Genomic DNA, 18335 nt, shown 5'->3' on the forward strand with positions numbered 1-18335 from the left:
TTCTTGTTTGTTGGGAGTTTTTTTTTTTTTTTTTTCTTTTTTTTTCTCTCTCTCTCTCTCTTCCGGCGTAATATTTAAGGGAAAGAAAGTTATTTACAGTGCTGCTGAAATAATGAAACAGACGTGTGAATCTACCGTAAAGTAAGTTGCACAATACAGAAAAAACTGTTGCTCCATCTCATACTACATGGACGTGGATCCGCTGGGCCCGGCGGGCCGGCGCCGTTAGGTGGGGATGATGCCGTCGCTCCGCAGACCCCTCTTCAGCTCCAGGTCCTCCAGCTTCTTCCACAGCTCCTCCCGCTCCTTCTCCTTCTTCTTCTCACTGCAGGGCGGGAAAGACGGGAGGCGCTTTAGTGGCTCGGCCCAGAAAACCACACGGTAACAATCAATTAACCAACAAATGAACCAATTAAACTAAATAACCGGTCCACATCCTCATTGCTCTGTGTGCAGCTTTATTTGAGAGAGAAAGTAAGACAGGATGAGAAAGTAAGAGGAGGGTGAGAGAGAGAAATCAATCAAACGGGCGGGTTGAAATCTCTTACCGCTGGCGGTCAGACTTGTAAGTGGCTGTGAGTTCGTCGAACAAAGTACTGTTCATTTCCATGAATGCCTTGAGTACGTTGTAGACTAAAGCTACTATCGCCCTGTGGGGAGACGACAACAACAAGCGATTAACACACAACACACAACCACAGCAGCTCATGGACTCGGACTCGGGGACCGCAACTGGGACAGAGGGTTACACAACCGAGCCGTCGCTGCTGATGCTTCACAGATTTTACAAACAAACGGCCCCTTCCATCGGCAGCGACAGCTCGATTGTGTAACATTGTATCTCTCGAGTTCTGGCTCATTCATAACCCCCCCATTCCCTGGTGCCGGTCAGCGGCGTGCCCTCCCCCCCGGCGCCGGCCCGGCGGACTCACGGGTTCCAGTGCTCTTTGGAGATCCGGTAGAGGCTGGAGAACATGATGGGCAGGATGACGGTGGAGTTCTCCTCGATCAGACTCATGATGTACTCGTTGTTCCAGTAGTAGAGCGCGCGCTCCGCCACCTGCACACACACAGCAGTCAATTCACACAAATTCACAGACATACACACGCACAGCGTAGTAAATACACACATTTACAAGCTCACACAATGATAAACACACAGTAAATACATTTAGACACTTACACGCACACACAGCAGTAAACACACACACACTAATATGTACTACGCACCTGGAAGTGTGGGCTGGAGACGCACTTCGAGATCTGTTTGAATAGCGGCTCCTGGATCTTCACAAACTGCGTGGGTTCGATCACATCCAGGATCTCCTCCAGCTCTCCCAGGAACATGACCTGTGGGGGTGGCGGGGACGGGACACAGGGTGAGGAGGGCGGGACACAAAGAACCCAACACAAAAACCCCAGGAGCTGCGGGACCGGGACAACACACTGCAGAGGGCCGGACAATATCGTGGCACAGATATCCCTCACCACCTGAACCACGCGTTTAAAAGCAGGGGGAATCAACCGTATATTTTAACCCTGTATCAACAGAACAACGAGAGTAGGTACCTCTTTTTGACTGCAAGTTTTCGGCCAGAACTTTAGTAACCCTCGGATCACCTGCGAGAGAAACAACAACGCACACAGACAGGTAAGCGGGGCCCTGCAGAGGACAACGACAATACGCTGAAGAGCAGAGACTTCGAGACCGCTTACCGGTTCCGTGAGTGCTGGGTCTTTCTCGAGGAACTGAACGATACAATACGCCAGCTGGAAAAAAAAAAAAAACATAAAAACACACACCTGTTACAAAACACAACCCTCCGTGAGTCACGCGACCGGGTGGGGGAAAGATGTTAGCGGATCTCCGAGCGCTGGAGAGCGAGACACGCACATTTCTCGTGTCTCTGTTCTTGGTTTCTAGCAGGAAGCGTGGGCCTCCGAGGCGAGGCGTTGCTTCATTTTGGTTTGGGGACGGTGGTTTGCGTACCAAAAAAAAAAAAAAAAAAAAAAAAAAAAAAAAAAAAAAAAAACCTGAATCATCTGATTATTTCGAAACCTGTCCCGTTTCACACAAACACGCACACACACGCGTGCTTACCTGTGCGTGGAAGAGAGACAGGCTCCGGACAGTGTGCAGGGGGATCAACACTTTCACCAGGAACTGTTTGTGCTCCGCCTTCAGAGGGAGAGCGAAGCCGTTGATTATGCTGCAGAGATGGAGACACAAACGGTCAAAGCGGTAAGGGGACGTCACGGAAGCCGGACGGGCAGTGACGGACATCTGTACAAACACGCCAAAGACGCACTGTAGATTCACTCACCTGCCAAGGATCTCCAGCAGTTCTGCGACCCCATTGAAGTGCTCAGTTTCATAGACAAAACTACACACAGGGGAGAGAGAGACCGAGAGAGGGGGTTTAATTTTACAGCCTCATACTGATGCCAAATAAAAAAATCAAATCGATAGAAACGCCGTCTTACCGTAGAAAAATATTGTTAATCTGTTTTCGTATAAAAGCCCGCAGTCCGAGGAACTTGCCGTAAATTCTGTGTAGGACTGTCTTCAGGTAGTCTCTCTCCCGGGGGTCTTCGCTGTCGAACAGCTCCAGGAGCTGAGTGGGGCACGGTCAGAACGGTCACACAGTGACACACTCTCACTCTTGGTTCAATCAAATGGAATTACAATCAAACCAAACCAGCTAATTTCTTTAAAAAAAATAAACAAACCAACAGTATTCACCTAACGTAAACAAAGCACCGAACAACCCTGCTCTACACGGCACACACACACACACACACACACACACACACACACACACACACACACACACACACACACACACACACACACCTGAAGAAGTGTTTTTAATGTTTTTTAACTCTAAACCAATACCAAGCCAAGAGCCTCTTACCTGCAATACAAATTTCTGGTCTATGTATTTTTTGGCAGTGCTGGGCTGGAATTCTTGGCTCTCCAGAAACCGTATGAAAAACTCATATACGAGCTGTGGGGGGAGAGAGAGAGAGAGAGAGAGAGAGAGGGGCAGGGTTAGTCTGTCTCCCACCTGAGAGGGACAAAGGGACAGCGGGACAGAGGGACTGCGGGGCGCCGGGTCATGGCACTGAACACACACACAGCACCGGACACTACAGAGGTGGGGGGGGTTTGGCCGTCTCCTCTACACAGGTCCGTTGTCAGCGATGCGAACATCTCCGCTCGATCGGTTTCTCCTCCCGTCAGCGAGGGTCTCCTATGCAACACAGATGGGGGTCCGATCGGGGGCACAGAAGCTAAACACCTCTGTGTGGTGTGACACTCCCGTCCACCCGGCGGTACCTGTAAGTGTGGCCATGAGGCTTCAAGCGTGGGTTCGTCCTCTTCTGGATCAAATTCATTACTGTCGCTGGGAGGGAGGGTCCTGAATATATTGTAGGAGACCTGCGGGAAAGAGGAGAAGGACAGAGTTATGAACACTTCCCCGTGAGTAATGCTGTAATGCACCGGCGGACACTCCCTCGCACCCCTCCCCGGCCTATTCACCGTTTCCACTGCATTTAAATCTCTCGTGAACAGATGTGTGTTTCCACTGCGTCTCCAGGCTGAGCGTGCGGGAGCGGGTCTCTGCGCAGCCACAGCCAGAAGCTCGGGGTATATTTAGTCTCGTCAGGTTCACACAGGAAGCCCAACCCGCTCCTTCTGTCAAACACTACGGCCTTAATTACCACCCGTGGGTGGAACGCATTCAGCGCAGCCGCGACCAAAACACAAAATAAAAGAAAATAGAAAAAGAAAAACACAACATCCTGCGACACCAACAACGAGAGCGTCTTCGCTAGAGTTCTGGGCAAGGATTGTAGAAAAATAAATATAAATTCATAAAAGTGAATTTCAATACAGAAAACACTGCTTTGTATCGAAAGGAACTGTGTGACTTGGAGAGAAAACGTCTGGGCTGTGCATCGCCCTTATCTCTCTCTGCCAAATGCATGCTTGCTCGGGGTATTTGCATGTCGGGTGTGGGCATGGATCTGTGTGTAGCCTATGTATGTGTGCAAGTGAGTGAAGACTGTTTTGCATTCTTATTCCCTGAGGTGAAACATGCTCTGTGTGACAGGGCAACTCTGTGTATGTGTGTGTGTGTGTGTGTGTGTGTCGCACCGTGCCTTACTCACCATCTTTACCACCTCGGGGTAGGCCTGCTCGGTTAGACAGCCCCTGCTGACGGTGACGTAGTCCACCAGCTCGTTCAGCGTGGATCGCTTGTACTCTTTCATCTTGAGGTCGGACAGCGTGTCCATGAAGTCGAACACAGTGCAGCACTGCTGCAGCTTCTTCAAGAACAGCTCCGGCTGCTCAGGGGCAGGGACGTCTGCGGGGGGAAAACACGAGATGAGGCCTGGTCAGCGGAGAGGGCGTCAGGGCTCCTGAGTGGAGGGTACGGGGCTCAATCCCAGGTGGGGGACGCTGCTGCTGTGCCCTTGAGTGAGGCACTGTACCCAGAATGCTCCAGTAAAAAACAGCTGTATAAAAATGGGCGATTGTATGTAAAAGTAATGCGATATATTGAAACAACTGTGAAACCTGGACAAGGGCGTCTGCAAAGAAATGTAGTAATAAAGTCCTGAACCCCTATGAAACAATTTCCCTTTAAAAACGTTCAGACATGTAATTTAACACGCAAAGCAGCACACAGATTGCCAGAGAAACCGCTCGAGCGCCGACAACAGCACAGTCCGAGGTTCTCCAGGAGAGGAGAACAAATAAAAGTCGAATCCCTCTTCAATAACATGAATGAAAGAAAAAAAAAACAAAGACTCCAAAAGTTTTACACTCCTCCGTGTGCCACAAAGAAAAAGAGAAACACGGCACAGCACAGGGGAGGGAGGGGAGAGAAAAGGAGAAACTCTTGACATTCACAAAGATTTACTCACTCTTTAATGGGGCTCCTTCCCAGCACAGATCAGAGCGAAAGTCATTCTAGAGATCAGAGAGCAGAGAAAGTCGGCGCGCTCACAGACACACAGAAACACAACCACACAGACGCACGGGGGAAGCGCCACTGAAACTGGAAGTTACAGTAAAAGGAGACGCTATTTAAAGCAAACGAAGACAGAAATACACAGATTAACGTGCCAGTTTCAGTTTAGCACCCTCCCCGAAAGACTTTCCTTTTCTTCCATTTTAAAGCCGCCTGCTTTAGTGCACAAATGACGAGAATAACAACCGGGGGGAAAAAAAACAAAAAAGAAAAAACTGACTGATCTTTGTCAAGTGATCAAGAATAAGGGCTGTTTTCACTCATTCTTCCTTCCTTCAGTGTAATTAACCGTCAGGATTTCCACAGGTCTGGACTCAGAGGTATGATGAATGGCCTTAAAGTCATCTATTAATAGAGCAGATAATCGCAGAGAAGTGGGAGTGTAATCTGTTTACAACCCGCCACACAAAGCCCTGACAGAGCCAGAGAGCACGCCCTCCTGCCGCTGGTGATGGTTCGGCCTGACGGGCCACAGTGCCGCTCAAAACCTGGGGTTCTGGTCCACAGCCCTTGCACTCAGACCCATCTCCAGCGAAGTGGCAGCAGAAATCTGTCTGTACCGCAAAAATCAGGTGGTTGACTTTACACAACGCTGTGTAAGACGGGCACTGAGATTGTGCAAGCTTTGGTGAGAGCGGCTCTAAGAGGGGAAAGTGTGCAACAAACATCTTGGTTCATCAGAGAGTACTTTCCCACAGGAGTATAAACCCGGCCCCCGATGCTTCAATACAATGACAATGACACACTGGAGAGGTATTGCATTCCTCAACAAGGCAAACAGACCAACCCACAATGCCAGGAAGGTGGACTTTGTGCCAATAAAGCAGACAGTGAGCGATGCAGCCCAGGACAAGGAAATGGATGCGATTTTACAAGTAAAGCATCCCTTTCTTCAGACAAGCATATGACGCCTTTCAACCACCACAGTCAGGCCTCAAAACTAAGCTTTATCTGCCAGTACAGCACCAAGGCCGATAACAATATAGGCCTATACATCTCCTTTCAGCACCCTGTCTGCTGTGGCGCCCTGCTGGGGCTCAGGGTGCGAATGCTGGCCGGTCCACAGAGCTCCGGTCACACTTTTTTGTTTTGTTGTGTAGCATCCCCCTACCTCCCCCGACAACAATCTATTTCCCTTACGCGGCTGTAGTACAACTGGCAGTCGTGAGTTCCCCCCGGCTGCGGCTTTGTCACAGCATTAAAGAGGGATTAATGTTCAAATGGCACCAAGAGACCGGCACAAAGAAGTGCCGGTAACACAGCCGTCAAAATAAAAACCAAACGTGCTTCGCCAAACTATGTGTACGAGCATGAGGGCCCACACGCTTCTTGGTGGGACGGGGTTATCAGAGCAGATTTCTTCTGGACTAAAGCACAAACAGCAACAACAACACAACGCATCATGTGAAACTCAGCGTGACTGCCTGGTTAGCCACTTCAAACAGAGAAAAAAAAGGAGCTGGGCTACACTAAATACATAAATACGGGCTGTGCCCATTCATTCCAACACAGGCCTCTGGTGCAGAATGAAGTATCTGTTTAATATGAAAGAAATGGACATCTTTCCTTTGCCAAATCCGGCCCTAGGACAGCTGGTGTGCGACTTTTTTCCACTGCCACAGACCGCCACCAGTGCCAGGCCTGGGGCAAAGCTCAACGGGCCGCCAACCAGGCACACATTACAAAGAGAGAAAGAGTTCATGCCGAGGTTTTGGTTGATACTGTATTCCACGCACAGGTCACGTGTGCGTGGAAACCGCTTCACATGAACCTGGGGACAATCTCTCAGACTGCGGACTGCGTGTCGGAGAGCTGGTTTGGAGACGGGTGCACCGGCGGTGTAAACAGACACCTGGGGACGGGATCAAGTTCCCCGTCCTGGAAAAGAGCTGGGCACGGGAAAGAGTCCCACAGAGGAGAGCTCAGGGCTTTCCGCACCCGTGACACGCAGCCGTCCCTCCCCAGGCCCCGGAGTTCCCCCTCTGTCCTCTCCTTCTATTTTGGTGTCGGGATTTTCAAGGGGGGGGAGGTTTTTTCCATCTCGTGAGGTCAGAGTGACTGGGATTTATGTTCCAAGGCAGTGCTCCAAAAAGTCACACGGGGCAGAGACTTTTATATGGGACCGGAGGACAGGAACCGCTCCGATTCTACATTCCCTACTGTCTGCCGAACCCGAACAAAACAAGCCCCCCGAGGGCAACGCACAACAGATTTGACCGGAGTGCAATCTCTGCTACCGATAGTTCGGGGATCAAAACTGCAACAGATTGTCCGTCCAGGACAGTTTGTGCCCCCAACCCCCTACCCTCTTTTCTTTTTTTTGAAACCGATTCCAGATTTATTTTCTTTCCGCAAATGTAATGCAGAGCCACTAATCCGCTCAGCTGGGGCCGGGCCAGGCGAGTCAAACCGTCTCGTTTCCCTGGTCATAAACACAACCCAAAAAAATAAAACGAGCACATGCTGTTCAGGAGAGGACGCAGTAAGCCGGGCATCTGTGCTCCGCTGGGGTGGAGGGGTGCGTCAGGAGCCGGGCAGCGCTGGACGGGAGGGGAACTCCTGGCGAAACTCCAGCTCACCAGCGCATTGCTGGACCGGCTTCCTCCCGAGACCACTGACACAGCCAGCTCACTGGGGCATCTGGCCTCGGTGTTCCCATTTGTTTGTCGTTTTGTCATCAGTGACAGCAAATCCAAGATGGCAGCGAGGAGCAGAGCTTTAACTCGGCCGTGTGTGTGTTTGTTTGCCAGGGCAGCGGTACAGTTTAAAGGGTTGCAGAGCACACACAATCACAATCCCCCGTAGTGCTGATAACAAAATACTGCCAGTAATACCCTGCTCTGACAATGGAACGCACATACCCTGGGGCCTGGGGCAGTTTACACCCACAGCACAGCTGTCTCATTACACGCAGTACTGCATAAACAGGACAGGGCCATCCAAGGCATTACTTGGACATTAGCAGCCAAATGATGAGGCCCTCGATATGTCACCCTGTTGCAACAGCCACCAAACCACCACAGTTCAAGGGCTTAGACCTGAACTGGAGACCAACCCAGTGCAATCCCATTTCGGGTTCTAGACCAGAGTTTCAGAGTGGAACTGGAATTGTAATTGGAAAAGGAACTGACCCCAGGTCTGGTTCAGAAAGCCCTGTCACCGTTTCCTTCTTATTATTCTCAGGGAGATCATCCATATTCCTCCATACTAGAAAAAGGCGCACGTCACTTGGTAGAGTGTAACTACTTGGTCCAATGGAGAAGTTTCAGTCTCTCCAGGCCTTCAACCCCCTTTTAATAAGGGGGATAATTCTGCAGACGTTGAAAAACACAAGAGACTAATAAGCCACGAACCCCTGCATAAGGTAAAAGCATCTGTAGGCCAATATCCAGCCTGAAGGCAGACATTAACGCATTCCACGCCTGCCGCAGCCAGCGCCACGAACAGCATGAACCACACTTGCAGTTTAATGGATTACAAATGACCTTTTCACCCCACAGACCAGGTAAGTTAAACTCAACACGCCTAGATATGATGCTCAAGTCGTAGCTCCAGCATGGAGGCTCAGACAGTCAGAGGCACTCTCCTTCGCAGGTCTTGGGCAAATCCTCGGGCAGCAGCCAGAAAAAGTCAGGTTAATAACCATTAATGGTTAAGGCAGTAAGGGGCCATTGAAAGTGATTGCCTTCTCTTGTTACAGGGCTGCTAAGCTGATTGCCCACTTAAGCACCTAAGAATTGGAAAGCAGCTTCACGGCGGTCGAAGGACCCAAGAAACAGCACGACAGAAATCTGCCACTGTGCCTGTCTTTACGAGGAATTAAAACTGTGAATATAATGTCAAAGAAAGTCCAGACAAGTGCGTTGTACACTGGAGTCCCTTTTGAACGCTGAGGTCTACTATTCAAAACAATGTTCTCCTGAAATACTCTTCCAACTTTTAAAATACCTGTAGTAAATTCCATTATTACCATTCCTGCAAGGGAATTTCTATAAATATTAGTTTCAGGGTTATATCAATCCATATAGATTGTATTCATGGGAATTGCAGACAATGTCACAGTCTCCTATTACTACAGAGACCTCTGCACAGCCCCGCGAACAGGGCAGGCCAGAGAGGTCAGGTGTCACTGTCACCTGTGTAGGACATCTACATCAGAGAAGTCGCACCATTGCAGCACAACACAGATCCTTCTGAAAACACGGACAACTGCAGGGACCTTCAGAAACAAAAACAAAAACGGAACGCAAACCCTCACTGAAACTTTCACTTTCTATGTCATGAAAAGTTAAAAGCCAGACTAGGATAAATTCAGCCTGTCGATAGTGCTGTCCAAGAGAGGACAGAGACGGCAGCAGGTGAAGAGGTCAAAATAGAACACTGCCTAATTAAACCAAATCTCAGCGTCGTGTCGATAGAAATCTCAATACAGGGGAACAAAATCCGCACTAAGCCGAACATGGTTCAAAGAATGAGGGAACAAACTTCAGGCAAATCTCAACATGAAAGTGCCAGCTTCCTCCCACGTCTCATTGAGGTTTTGTGGGCACGGTGCGATTTAATTAATTAATTAGTCAAACGATCGCAGCACGGCAGTGACGGGCCGGGCTGTATGTTCAGTCACAGTGGCTCTCTCTCTACACGTAAACACCCTTTGCAAACCTCCACTTCAGTTCCTCTTTCTGTGGTTGACTCTGAAGCATGCCCTGAAGGAGTTTCTCACCAGCCACTGCCTCAACACCGAGAGGGACAAACTTGATGCACCAGCCGGCACAAACGGGTGGATCTGTACACAAGGAATCTGGACAGCCCCGCACACAGACGCGCCACCGAGGTTAAATTCACCTAACAAGTCCGACCTGCTGAACTCGGGAGGTGGGCTCGATCAAACGCAGGGGGAATGTCTTCAGCGAGACACACACGGGCACAAAAAACATCCGTAATGTCACAGAACTATGCGAACGAGTGTCAAGAATGCGAGCCCTGCGGTTTTCACAGGTCTGCGTTCATTACCGTGCCAGCACTATGAGACATCAGGTGAGCTCTCCGGGAGGCGTCTCTGCAGTCAACGCGTCTCTCGCTCACCGATTGCCAGAGGACTGGAACTCCAATCGGCCGACACCAGTGAATTCTCTTAAAGCGTTTGGCAAACCGTGAATATGCGCCAACACGGATCGCACCCTGAGCCACTCTGGAAAGATGGCGGGGATGGTGAGGTAGATAAGAGTGGGAGAAATATGCAGTCTTTTTCTGCACTCACTTTATGAACACACACAAATAGGTATGCATGCTAGAAACCGAAAACAATAGACTGGGACTTGCCCGTTGGTGGGGTTGAGAAAACAGGGCCCGCTGACATTCAGGTCAGCTCACATTCCTCACATGCTTTGGGTTCTCTCTCCTTGCAGAGCTTGTGAGGTTTGTGTGACACAGAAGAAGGGCCTGGCCTGTCCCCACCCCCCCCAAGAAGCTCGGGACCAAGCCGAGCCCGTAAGCAGCCGAGAAGTGCATGCACGTCCCACTCGTCTCCTTCTGCTCCATGTGGCTTCTTTGGAGTTCACGTTCAGACAGCCCTGGAGGGGCGGGAGGGAGAACGTCGGCCCACCCCACCCAACACGCCCCTCCTCTCCGGGCTCGTAACACAGCAACCGCAACAGGAACACCCACACTGCCGTCGTCCCTGTAGTTCTCGCGTTGCTTTAAAAGAAAGTTCTCGAGCATCACCGTAACTCTTTGCCTATGCAAATGTAAGTGACCCCTATGGCACTTAAGCATTTCAATATCATTTTTGATTTCCTAACGTTACATGCTTGTTTCCCACCTTTTCCAGGGAAGATGTGCTCAATCTGAGCTGGGTTTCACATGGTTCCCAATCCTTAAGTCACAGAGGGTAAGCACGGCCACTCACAGCGGTCCTTCACAGAGACTCCCCTCCCGACCCCGCAGAGTCTCGATACAGGAGCAATCATCCCACCTCAACAGACCTCAAATCAACAGACAATACAAGTAAACATTTGCTTTTTCTGCAAACTTAATAGTTTCAGTACAATTCCTGGCAGGACTAAAGGTCTGGGTCCAGTGGCATAAAACACATTTAATACCAGACCTCTCAGGACTCCGCTACAAGTAGCCCCTTCATTACATAACTGAACGCACTTGCACTGGGACATCCCTGGCCTAGAGTACCCACAATGCATCGGACGCACAGCAAACCTTGCACAGGCGTCATTTATTACTTTAACTGTAATACTAAAAGTACTACAGCATTGCAATGTAGGCCCTCTTGGTCAGCAATAACTGATCACACCGTTCTTAACAGGCCCACAACACGAGTAAGCAGATGTGCACACATTCACACACGGAGAGAGAGAGTGTGGTGGGGCGAGTGGTCAGCCCCCGCACAGAGTGCACTCAGACCACACCAGCAGTGCAGGTGAGCACAGAGCCCCAGCTGACTGTGGGGGGCGGGCCGTGAAGCAGGCAGGTCAGACCGGGAGAGTTAGAGAGAAAGAGAGAAACTGACACCCGAGCCCCCGACTGCACAGCCCCCTAAGCCACCCTGGCTTCACGCTGCAGGCTTTGCATGCAAGACCCTGAAGATAATATCAGGTTTAAAACAAAATAAGGCCAGCGAGCGAACGAGCGATCTGCAGGCTGCATTCACACAACACTCAGTGTTGTGGCCCCTCTCTGACCGAGCTAAAAAGAGCCCCTCCGCGCCGCGCAACACAGACACAGAGGGGTGGCACGGGGGGCACAAGAGGGAAAGCACGGCTCAGCTCTGTACGGCACGGTGGACAGAAGACCAGCACAACGCCTCAGAGACCAGAGCCGCGCCACCGCAGACCCGAGACCGTCTGGCAGCTCCTGTTCTGCACAGTCAACTGCAGGAGACCATTGCCGCCTCTTCATATCGCCGCTGTGCCATGCGCTTATTGCAGTGGTGACTTGTCAAGACATTGTTTTTGTAAAGGAACGGGTCTCTGCACACAATTCACTCCCTGTCCACAGACCTCCCTCCCGAGCAGCGTCAGACCTGCCGAGACCCTCGATGCATCAGTGATGTAAAGTGAAAACGTGTCCCTTTGCCCGTGCAGTTTTCATAACCTGGATTTGTGTTAGGCTGCGTCAGGTTTTTGATTGTACAGCACTTTGGGACACCTTGGGATGAAGGGCGCTTTCGGTTATTTGTTTTTTTTCAAATAAAAGTAAGAAGGCTAAAGATATACATACATGCATGCATACATATATCACAACACAATCACGCGTGCTCGCACAGCTCGGGTCTTGTGTTGCCAGCAGGGTTTTGCCGCAGATTCCATGTGTAAGCCACTGACACGCGTGTAAGGAGAGACCCAGGAGACATGGCATGTTCTGTTGGGACCTCACACAAACCACTGGTCACACCGTAGTGAGGGGAACAACACCAGGACAAGAGAATGCAAGAAGTCGCCGTACGGCCGGTCCCCAGATTAATGCGCCTTTCATCTTCCCATCCACGAACTCATCAGAGCAGCCGGACAGACAACATTATCCAACATGTCGATCACTGGCACCGCCTGCCGAATAATACACTCCAGTCTCTGGTTTTCAATCCTGAATCAATACTGATGCCTTAGGGCTGGTGTCCCTATCGGTCTGTAAAGGGCGACCAGAGTTCATTTCTGGATGAACGGCAGTATATTTTAATCCTGATCCCTATCGTGTGGTGTAATGTGCTTTCGTGATGTGGTGCGGTGTTGTGTTGCGGTTGCTTACCTTTCAGCAGAGGCAGAGGGGTGAGCTCGATGGGTTTGCCCTGAGATCTGAACTGGGAGGAACTCTGCGACCTCTTCTGCTTGGCCTTCCTGACAGACTTCCGAGAAAATCCGTCCACTTTGTCCACTGATGGAGGCGTAGTGGCTGCTGAGGACATATCCCTGCTGAGAGAGGAGATGGAGGTCAGTCAGCGGCAGGCTCTCACCACACCCCACGCACTGCGATGAGGCCTGCGCAGCTGTTGCGCGAGCCAGGTGTGGCACCCCCCCCACACCCCACTTTCATTGTGATTTCCTTATTTCTCACACCCTTTCAGGACCCCCCTAGTTGAAGGCCCGTGTTGTCCGACAACAAATGTTTTGCCCCAGATATCCCACAATGAGCTTTTGCACAACGCTGCTGAGCTTTCAGAAAACCAACACCCTCCGTCACGCAAACACGCTTTTTCCGGAACTTTATTCCCGGACTGTGTGTGCAGACATTTCTGCCGAAGCCCCTAACTGTTCAGGCACAGACGTCAAGCGCACTTCGAGAAAGACTATCTGTCCATCTGGTAGCACTGGAATCCTATTCGATAGTCAACTGGATTTTGTTGGACACAGATGAGAGATTTTATTTTACAGGTTTTTCCCCCCCCCCAACACATTAGTTTGAGACTTCAGCTTGTCACTCAATAAACGCTTCTAAAATCTCAACAGAGCCTCCGATTTAAATAACTAGAGTAAATCACTCGCTCGTTTACAGATCTTTAGCCCCTCGGCAGATTTAAGGTTGCTATAAAAACCCTGCAGGGCCAGGAGAGAGTGTCAATGCATTGATGAAATCTCATCTAAATGTCGCACAAAAGCCACAGCTCTGGATTTTCTGGCTTTGAGACAGACGTGCATTCAGTGCCCTTTTAATTGTGCGCACGTGCGGTCCTGCACTGTACTAAAAGCGGTCAGATTAAGAGTTAAAAGGCTGGTTAAGGGCAGAGACATGGGTTTCATTGTTTCCTGCGATCAAACTCTCTACAGTTATCTTCAGAGTCCAACAGGCACAGTCAAGTTATGATGTTAAAAGCACCCATTGTATTCCAGGCAGCAAGTTTAAAAAAAAGTGCAAATACTGACTGGTTGCTAAGGCTTGCAATTCAAAGCACACATTCAAATCTATACAAAGCCACAGGGTCACTCATTGGAGGACACACAGCAAGGAAGTTGCTCAAATGAAAGTAAACGTGAATCTGTCAGAGAGATCTGTGCATCTACTGAATAATCCCACCTACAGTCGATGAGGTTTGGAAAAGCACTCGTCTTAATATCTAACGCTTAGTAACCGAAGCGCACGTTCAGCACATGCACTCCACACTGTGACCGGCTCCAACACAGTGGGACTCCGGGGCGGCGCCAGTCTGTGCCGAACATGCACCGCAGCCCCCGGTGCGCGGTCCTTACGTAACCGTCCAGCTGACACACATCAGGACGAAAGGGATTAGATGCGCGACGACGAGAGGCCTCGAAACCCCAGCGAGCGGTGCGACAGGAAGTCAAGAGGCAGCCGTGTGGCGAGCAGCAGGCGCAGCTTAACCGCCCCGGCACAGGAAGGGTTAGGTAGGCCGCCTAGGGTCGCACCTAGAACCTGCAGACCTACATTACAGCCGGGTGGGGGGTGGGTGGGTAAGCAGCTGTCTCCACCACACTACACTGCACTGACCAAAGCAGAGAAAGGAGATGTTGGAACCACATCACTTTGCCCTTTGATGAGAAAGGTCAAACAGGCCCGTAACCCCAACCCAGAGAGGTGCTGCTCTGCTCAGCGGGACACGTGCAGCATCCAGCGTAGGGCCTAAGAAGGCCAGTGCTGATTAAATAGGAAGGGGACTCGGGTGCACCGTCTCTCTGGAAGGGATTTTACACCCACAGCTGCGAAATGTTCGTGTTAATAGGCCCGGCTTTGTGGAGGAGAAGGTTTCCGTTTCTCAGGTGGCACTTACAACTGAACAGAGTTTATTACCTGGAGAAACACCTTTAAAGTAATATAAGACTTCCAGGAAAACAATGAGATGCGTGTCCTGTTTGGGACACATGTGATACAGTATCCTGTCGCTTGTGTAGAGCTGAAGTCCAGCTGAGAGACAGAGCGACACCTGCTTTAATTACAGTCTAGGGTGCTGACAGTTGTACCGTGTCTCTGAGCTTACACGGGCTTGTGTAGTCAGGCCAGGCCACAATTACACCATTATCCATCACAGGCCTCTTTAAAATATGAATGTTTTATGCCACTGGTACAGAACTGGCATCCGTAAGCCAGGGGTCATCTCTGCACGGCTCACAACGTGCTTTATACCTCGGATGTGCATCCGAGGGGAACACAGGCGGGCAGCCATACAGCCTCCGACACGGAGACCTGTGTATCACTCTCTGGCAGCTGATGGTTGAAACCACGCCTGTGCTTAAGCCCCATGATCAGGAGAGCATGCACACAGCATCCATTATTAATTGGAGATTAATTGCCACCCCGGTTCAGTCACCAGAAACAGACATATGGCGGACACCCTGCAGATGCCCCACAGCGTGACTGTGTATCCAGGTGTGCCAGGGGCTGCGAGGCAGGCAGCCCACTGCCCCCTCTTTGCCCTGGTAACTTATTAGACCTCAACCAGGAGGTTTTGACAGCTGAAGGGGCAGAAGTTCAGCAAATGCTTTTTTTACCACTATCACCGAGCTCATAAAGGACCAGTTCACTCTGGATACTTTTTTCCTTCACTGTAGAACAGACTGATTTTGTTTTCTTAACCTCCATGCCTAAAAAAATGTAGCGAAGACTAGACTACATCGGGGGATTAACACGATACACAGAACTGAATGATTCTCTCAGTTCTGCATTTTCTTCCTTCATCAGGAGATAACACACAATGCTTGACTACACCAGCGTGGGACGCGCCAGGTATCTCAACACACACACAGCTCTGTCTCTGCACTCAACAGCTATGTGCAGTTTTGTGAAAGGTTATGCGGGGATGACATTTGTGGACCTGACAGGCGCTGTCGAGGAGCTTTTCACCTTACAGCAACAACACGGGCGAGTTTCCGCAATGGCAGATGTGTGAAACATGACCACAACGGCACTGAAACCCGAGAGCTCTCAGCTCAGAGAGATACAGGCAGAGGAACTTCAATATGCTCAGGCCATTGACACCACAATTGTCCCTGCATTGTAAATACCAGGCACCTACCAACACACCTTGCACATAGCACAGGGGACATTTCACTTTATATACACATATCTACACACACACACACACACACACACACACACACACATTATATATATTATATATATATACCTACACACACACACACACTAAGTATATTTATATATAATATATAAATTGAGCGAGGGGGAAAGACAAGGTGTGAACATGTCAAAATAGGAAGTTAAGATTTCTGCTTTACAACAGACACAGCAGCAAAGGCCTTTAATATAATAATAATTCAAATTATGCCCAGTTTGTTTACGCTGATGCCCAGTTTTAGTGCCCCTAGGTGCCCCCTTTCCAGGACCCCGGGACTCCACAGCACAGTTGTGTCCCCGACTGACACCCTCATCCCGCCCGCACAGCCTGGAGCAGCAGCGGCACAGGCAGGATCTCCACCATTTTTGTTCCTGCTTTATTGTTACTCTAGGAAAAGGTGCTCGGATCGGCCACATCGCGCCCACCGACCCTCTGGGGCCCCGGGTTTCTCACGGTGGAGCCACAACAGAGACCCCGACCAAAGAGGTCTGAGCCCCCCACTGCCCGGTGCGCTGGGGGGATGGGGGTCGTGGATTTACAGCGCTTCCTCCATAGGCCTGAAAAGCAGCACTGCCCGGTACTCCAGGGAAGCGGTGGGCTTTAGCGCCGCCGGCGGCTCCAGCAGCAGCGGGGCCAGATGCGTGTCTGTGTGCGTGTGTGCGGGATCCGCCAGCCCGCCGCGCAGGGTGCAGGAGCAGCCACGCCGCCCGCCCTCCCGCCGGACCTGCACCCCACTGCCCGGGCACACAGCACGGCTCCGCGCCGAGGCAGCGGGGGCCTTTATTTACCTTGATCCTCTCGGGTTCGGGAGCGGGAGACGGTGGCCGGGAAGGGACCCCTGGGTGATCGGTACCAGCACCTGGATGGGCTCGGTCCAACGCAATCCGCCTCGCAGCAGCAGCGGCGCCGACGACAGAACCAGCTTTCTCGGCCTTTCAGACAGGCGAACCCCGGGCACCTTCGCTACCGTCTAGCGCAATAATCCGCCGAGTCCCATTAAGATCCAAAGACGGAGGTAAGCCGGGCGGGCCGGAGTGATTGACATCCGATGGGAGACGGGATCGCCGGCGTGCGGGCTCGGTCTGCGTTTTTCTGGCGGTTGTTGTTGTTTTTTCCCGTTGACTCTGTAATTTAGGGCAAATCTCCCTTCACCCTATTGTCAATATTACTGGGCTGAGTCCATGGCACACATAACAGCAGCGCACTCTAGCCTGCTGCCGGCCGGGGCCCACGGACCTCCGCCATTGGTCGGTTTGAAGGCCAGGCGCGCCGGGATTGGTCTAGAGGTGCTGTCCATCACTTCGCCCGAGCGCCGAGGCTCCTCCTCGACAGATGAATAAGTAAGGTAGGTTGACGGGCGGTGGGCGGGGCTAGGAAGGGGATTGGCCAGGAGGCGAAGGTGGAAAAGTACCCGTATGGAATGAGGCGAAACCGGTTCTCCGGCCGCCCTGCCTGTGCCGTGCCGTACTGTGCCGAACCGTGCCGTACTGCGCCGTACTGTGCCGAGCCGTGCCGTACTGTGCCGAGCCGTGCCGTACTGTGCCGTACTGTGCCGAGCCGTGCCGTACTGTGCCGTACTGTGCCGAGCCGTGCCGTACCAGCGCATCAGCACCGGCGCCAGGGACTCACTGCCCCGGCACTTGGCCCCATTCGGAGCAAAGGATTACATTTTGGATTTGTTTCCTTTTATTTATTTTTAGGCTGTTCTACAGATGCTTATGTAATAGTAATAATAACAGCAGCTTATATTGATCTGAATGATGGTGACTGAACATGCCATTTAATATGAATAAAAACAAACAGAATTACTATGTCTGCACATGACCGTATTTGCATAATATATGAATGAAAATGAAAGAAACGTCCCTTTTTCAGGACACTGTATTTTAAAGATAATTTTGTAAAAATCCAAATAACTTCACAGATCTTTATTGTAAAGGGTTTAAACAATGTTTTCCATGCTTGTTCAATGAACCATAAACAATGAATGAACATGCACCTGTGGAGCGGCCGTTCAGACACTAACAGCTTTGGCAATTAAGGTCACAGTTATAAAAACTTAGGACACTAAAGAGACCTTTCTACTGACTCTGAAGAACACCAGAAGAAAGATGCCCAGGGTCCTGCTCAATTGCGTGAACGTGCCTTAGGCATGCTGTGTCCAGGGCAATAAACTGCAATGTCCGCACTGTGAGACGCCTAAGACAGCGCTGCAGGGAGACAGGAAGGACAGCTGATGGTGCTCGCAGTGGCAGACC

General features: G+C 50.8%; 1 protein-coding gene across 5 annotated transcripts; it reads right to left on the reverse strand.

Moving 5' to 3' along the window:
• Positions 1 to 58: 58 nt before the first annotated feature.
• Positions 59 to 17272, reverse strand: ppp2r5eb (protein phosphatase 2, regulatory subunit B', epsilon isoform b). 5 transcript variants are annotated; one of them, XM_066694424.1, is made up of 14 exons: positions 16866 to 17272; positions 12801 to 12964; positions 4177 to 4373; positions 3341 to 3442; positions 2916 to 3008; positions 2485 to 2615; positions 2325 to 2384; positions 2101 to 2210; positions 1717 to 1766; positions 1570 to 1620; positions 1231 to 1350; positions 933 to 1060; positions 549 to 650; positions 59 to 325 (listed from the first exon to the last, which is right to left on the reverse strand). In XM_066694424.1, the coding sequence occupies exons 2-14, from the start codon at positions 12955 to 12957 to the stop codon at positions 226 to 228; spliced, it is 1401 nt and encodes a 466-aa protein (XP_066550521.1). In that variant the 5' UTR covers positions 12958 to 12964; positions 16866 to 17272; the 3' UTR covers positions 59 to 225. The 5 variants fall into 5 exon arrangements, with proteins under 5 accessions (XP_066550521.1, XP_066550520.1, XP_066550519.1 ...); XM_066694423.1 differs by having other exon boundaries at positions 1717 to 1770; positions 2102 to 2210; positions 12801 to 12961; positions 16866 to 17271; XM_066694422.1 differs by having other exon boundaries at positions 1717 to 1770; positions 2102 to 2210; positions 16866 to 17271.
• Between the last annotated feature and the right edge of the window lie 1063 nt (positions 17273 to 18335).

The sequence above is a fragment of the Amia ocellicauda genome, chromosome 21 (genome assembly GCF_036373705.1).
Source record: "Amia ocellicauda isolate fAmiCal2 chromosome 21, fAmiCal2.hap1, whole genome shotgun sequence".
Lineage (NCBI taxonomy): Eukaryota > Metazoa > Chordata > Actinopteri > Amiiformes > Amiidae > Amia > Amia ocellicauda.

What these genes read in the sequence shown, in the direction of transcription:
- ppp2r5eb (XM_066694423.1), bottom strand. Translation starts at nt 12,957, where the DNA reads ATGTCCTCAGCAGCCACTACGCCTCCATCAGTGGACAAAGTGGACGGA. An exon ending in TGTCTCTCTTCCACGCACAG is followed by an intron (nt 1,771 to 2,101) that starts GTAAGCACGCGT and finishes TTTTTTTTCCAG; the next exon opens with CTGGCGTATTGTATCGTTCA. An exon ending in TCTCCAGCCCACACTTCCAG is followed by an intron (nt 1,061 to 1,230) that starts GTGCGTAGTACA and finishes GTGTGTGTGCAG; the next exon opens with GTGGCGGAGCGCGCGCTCTA.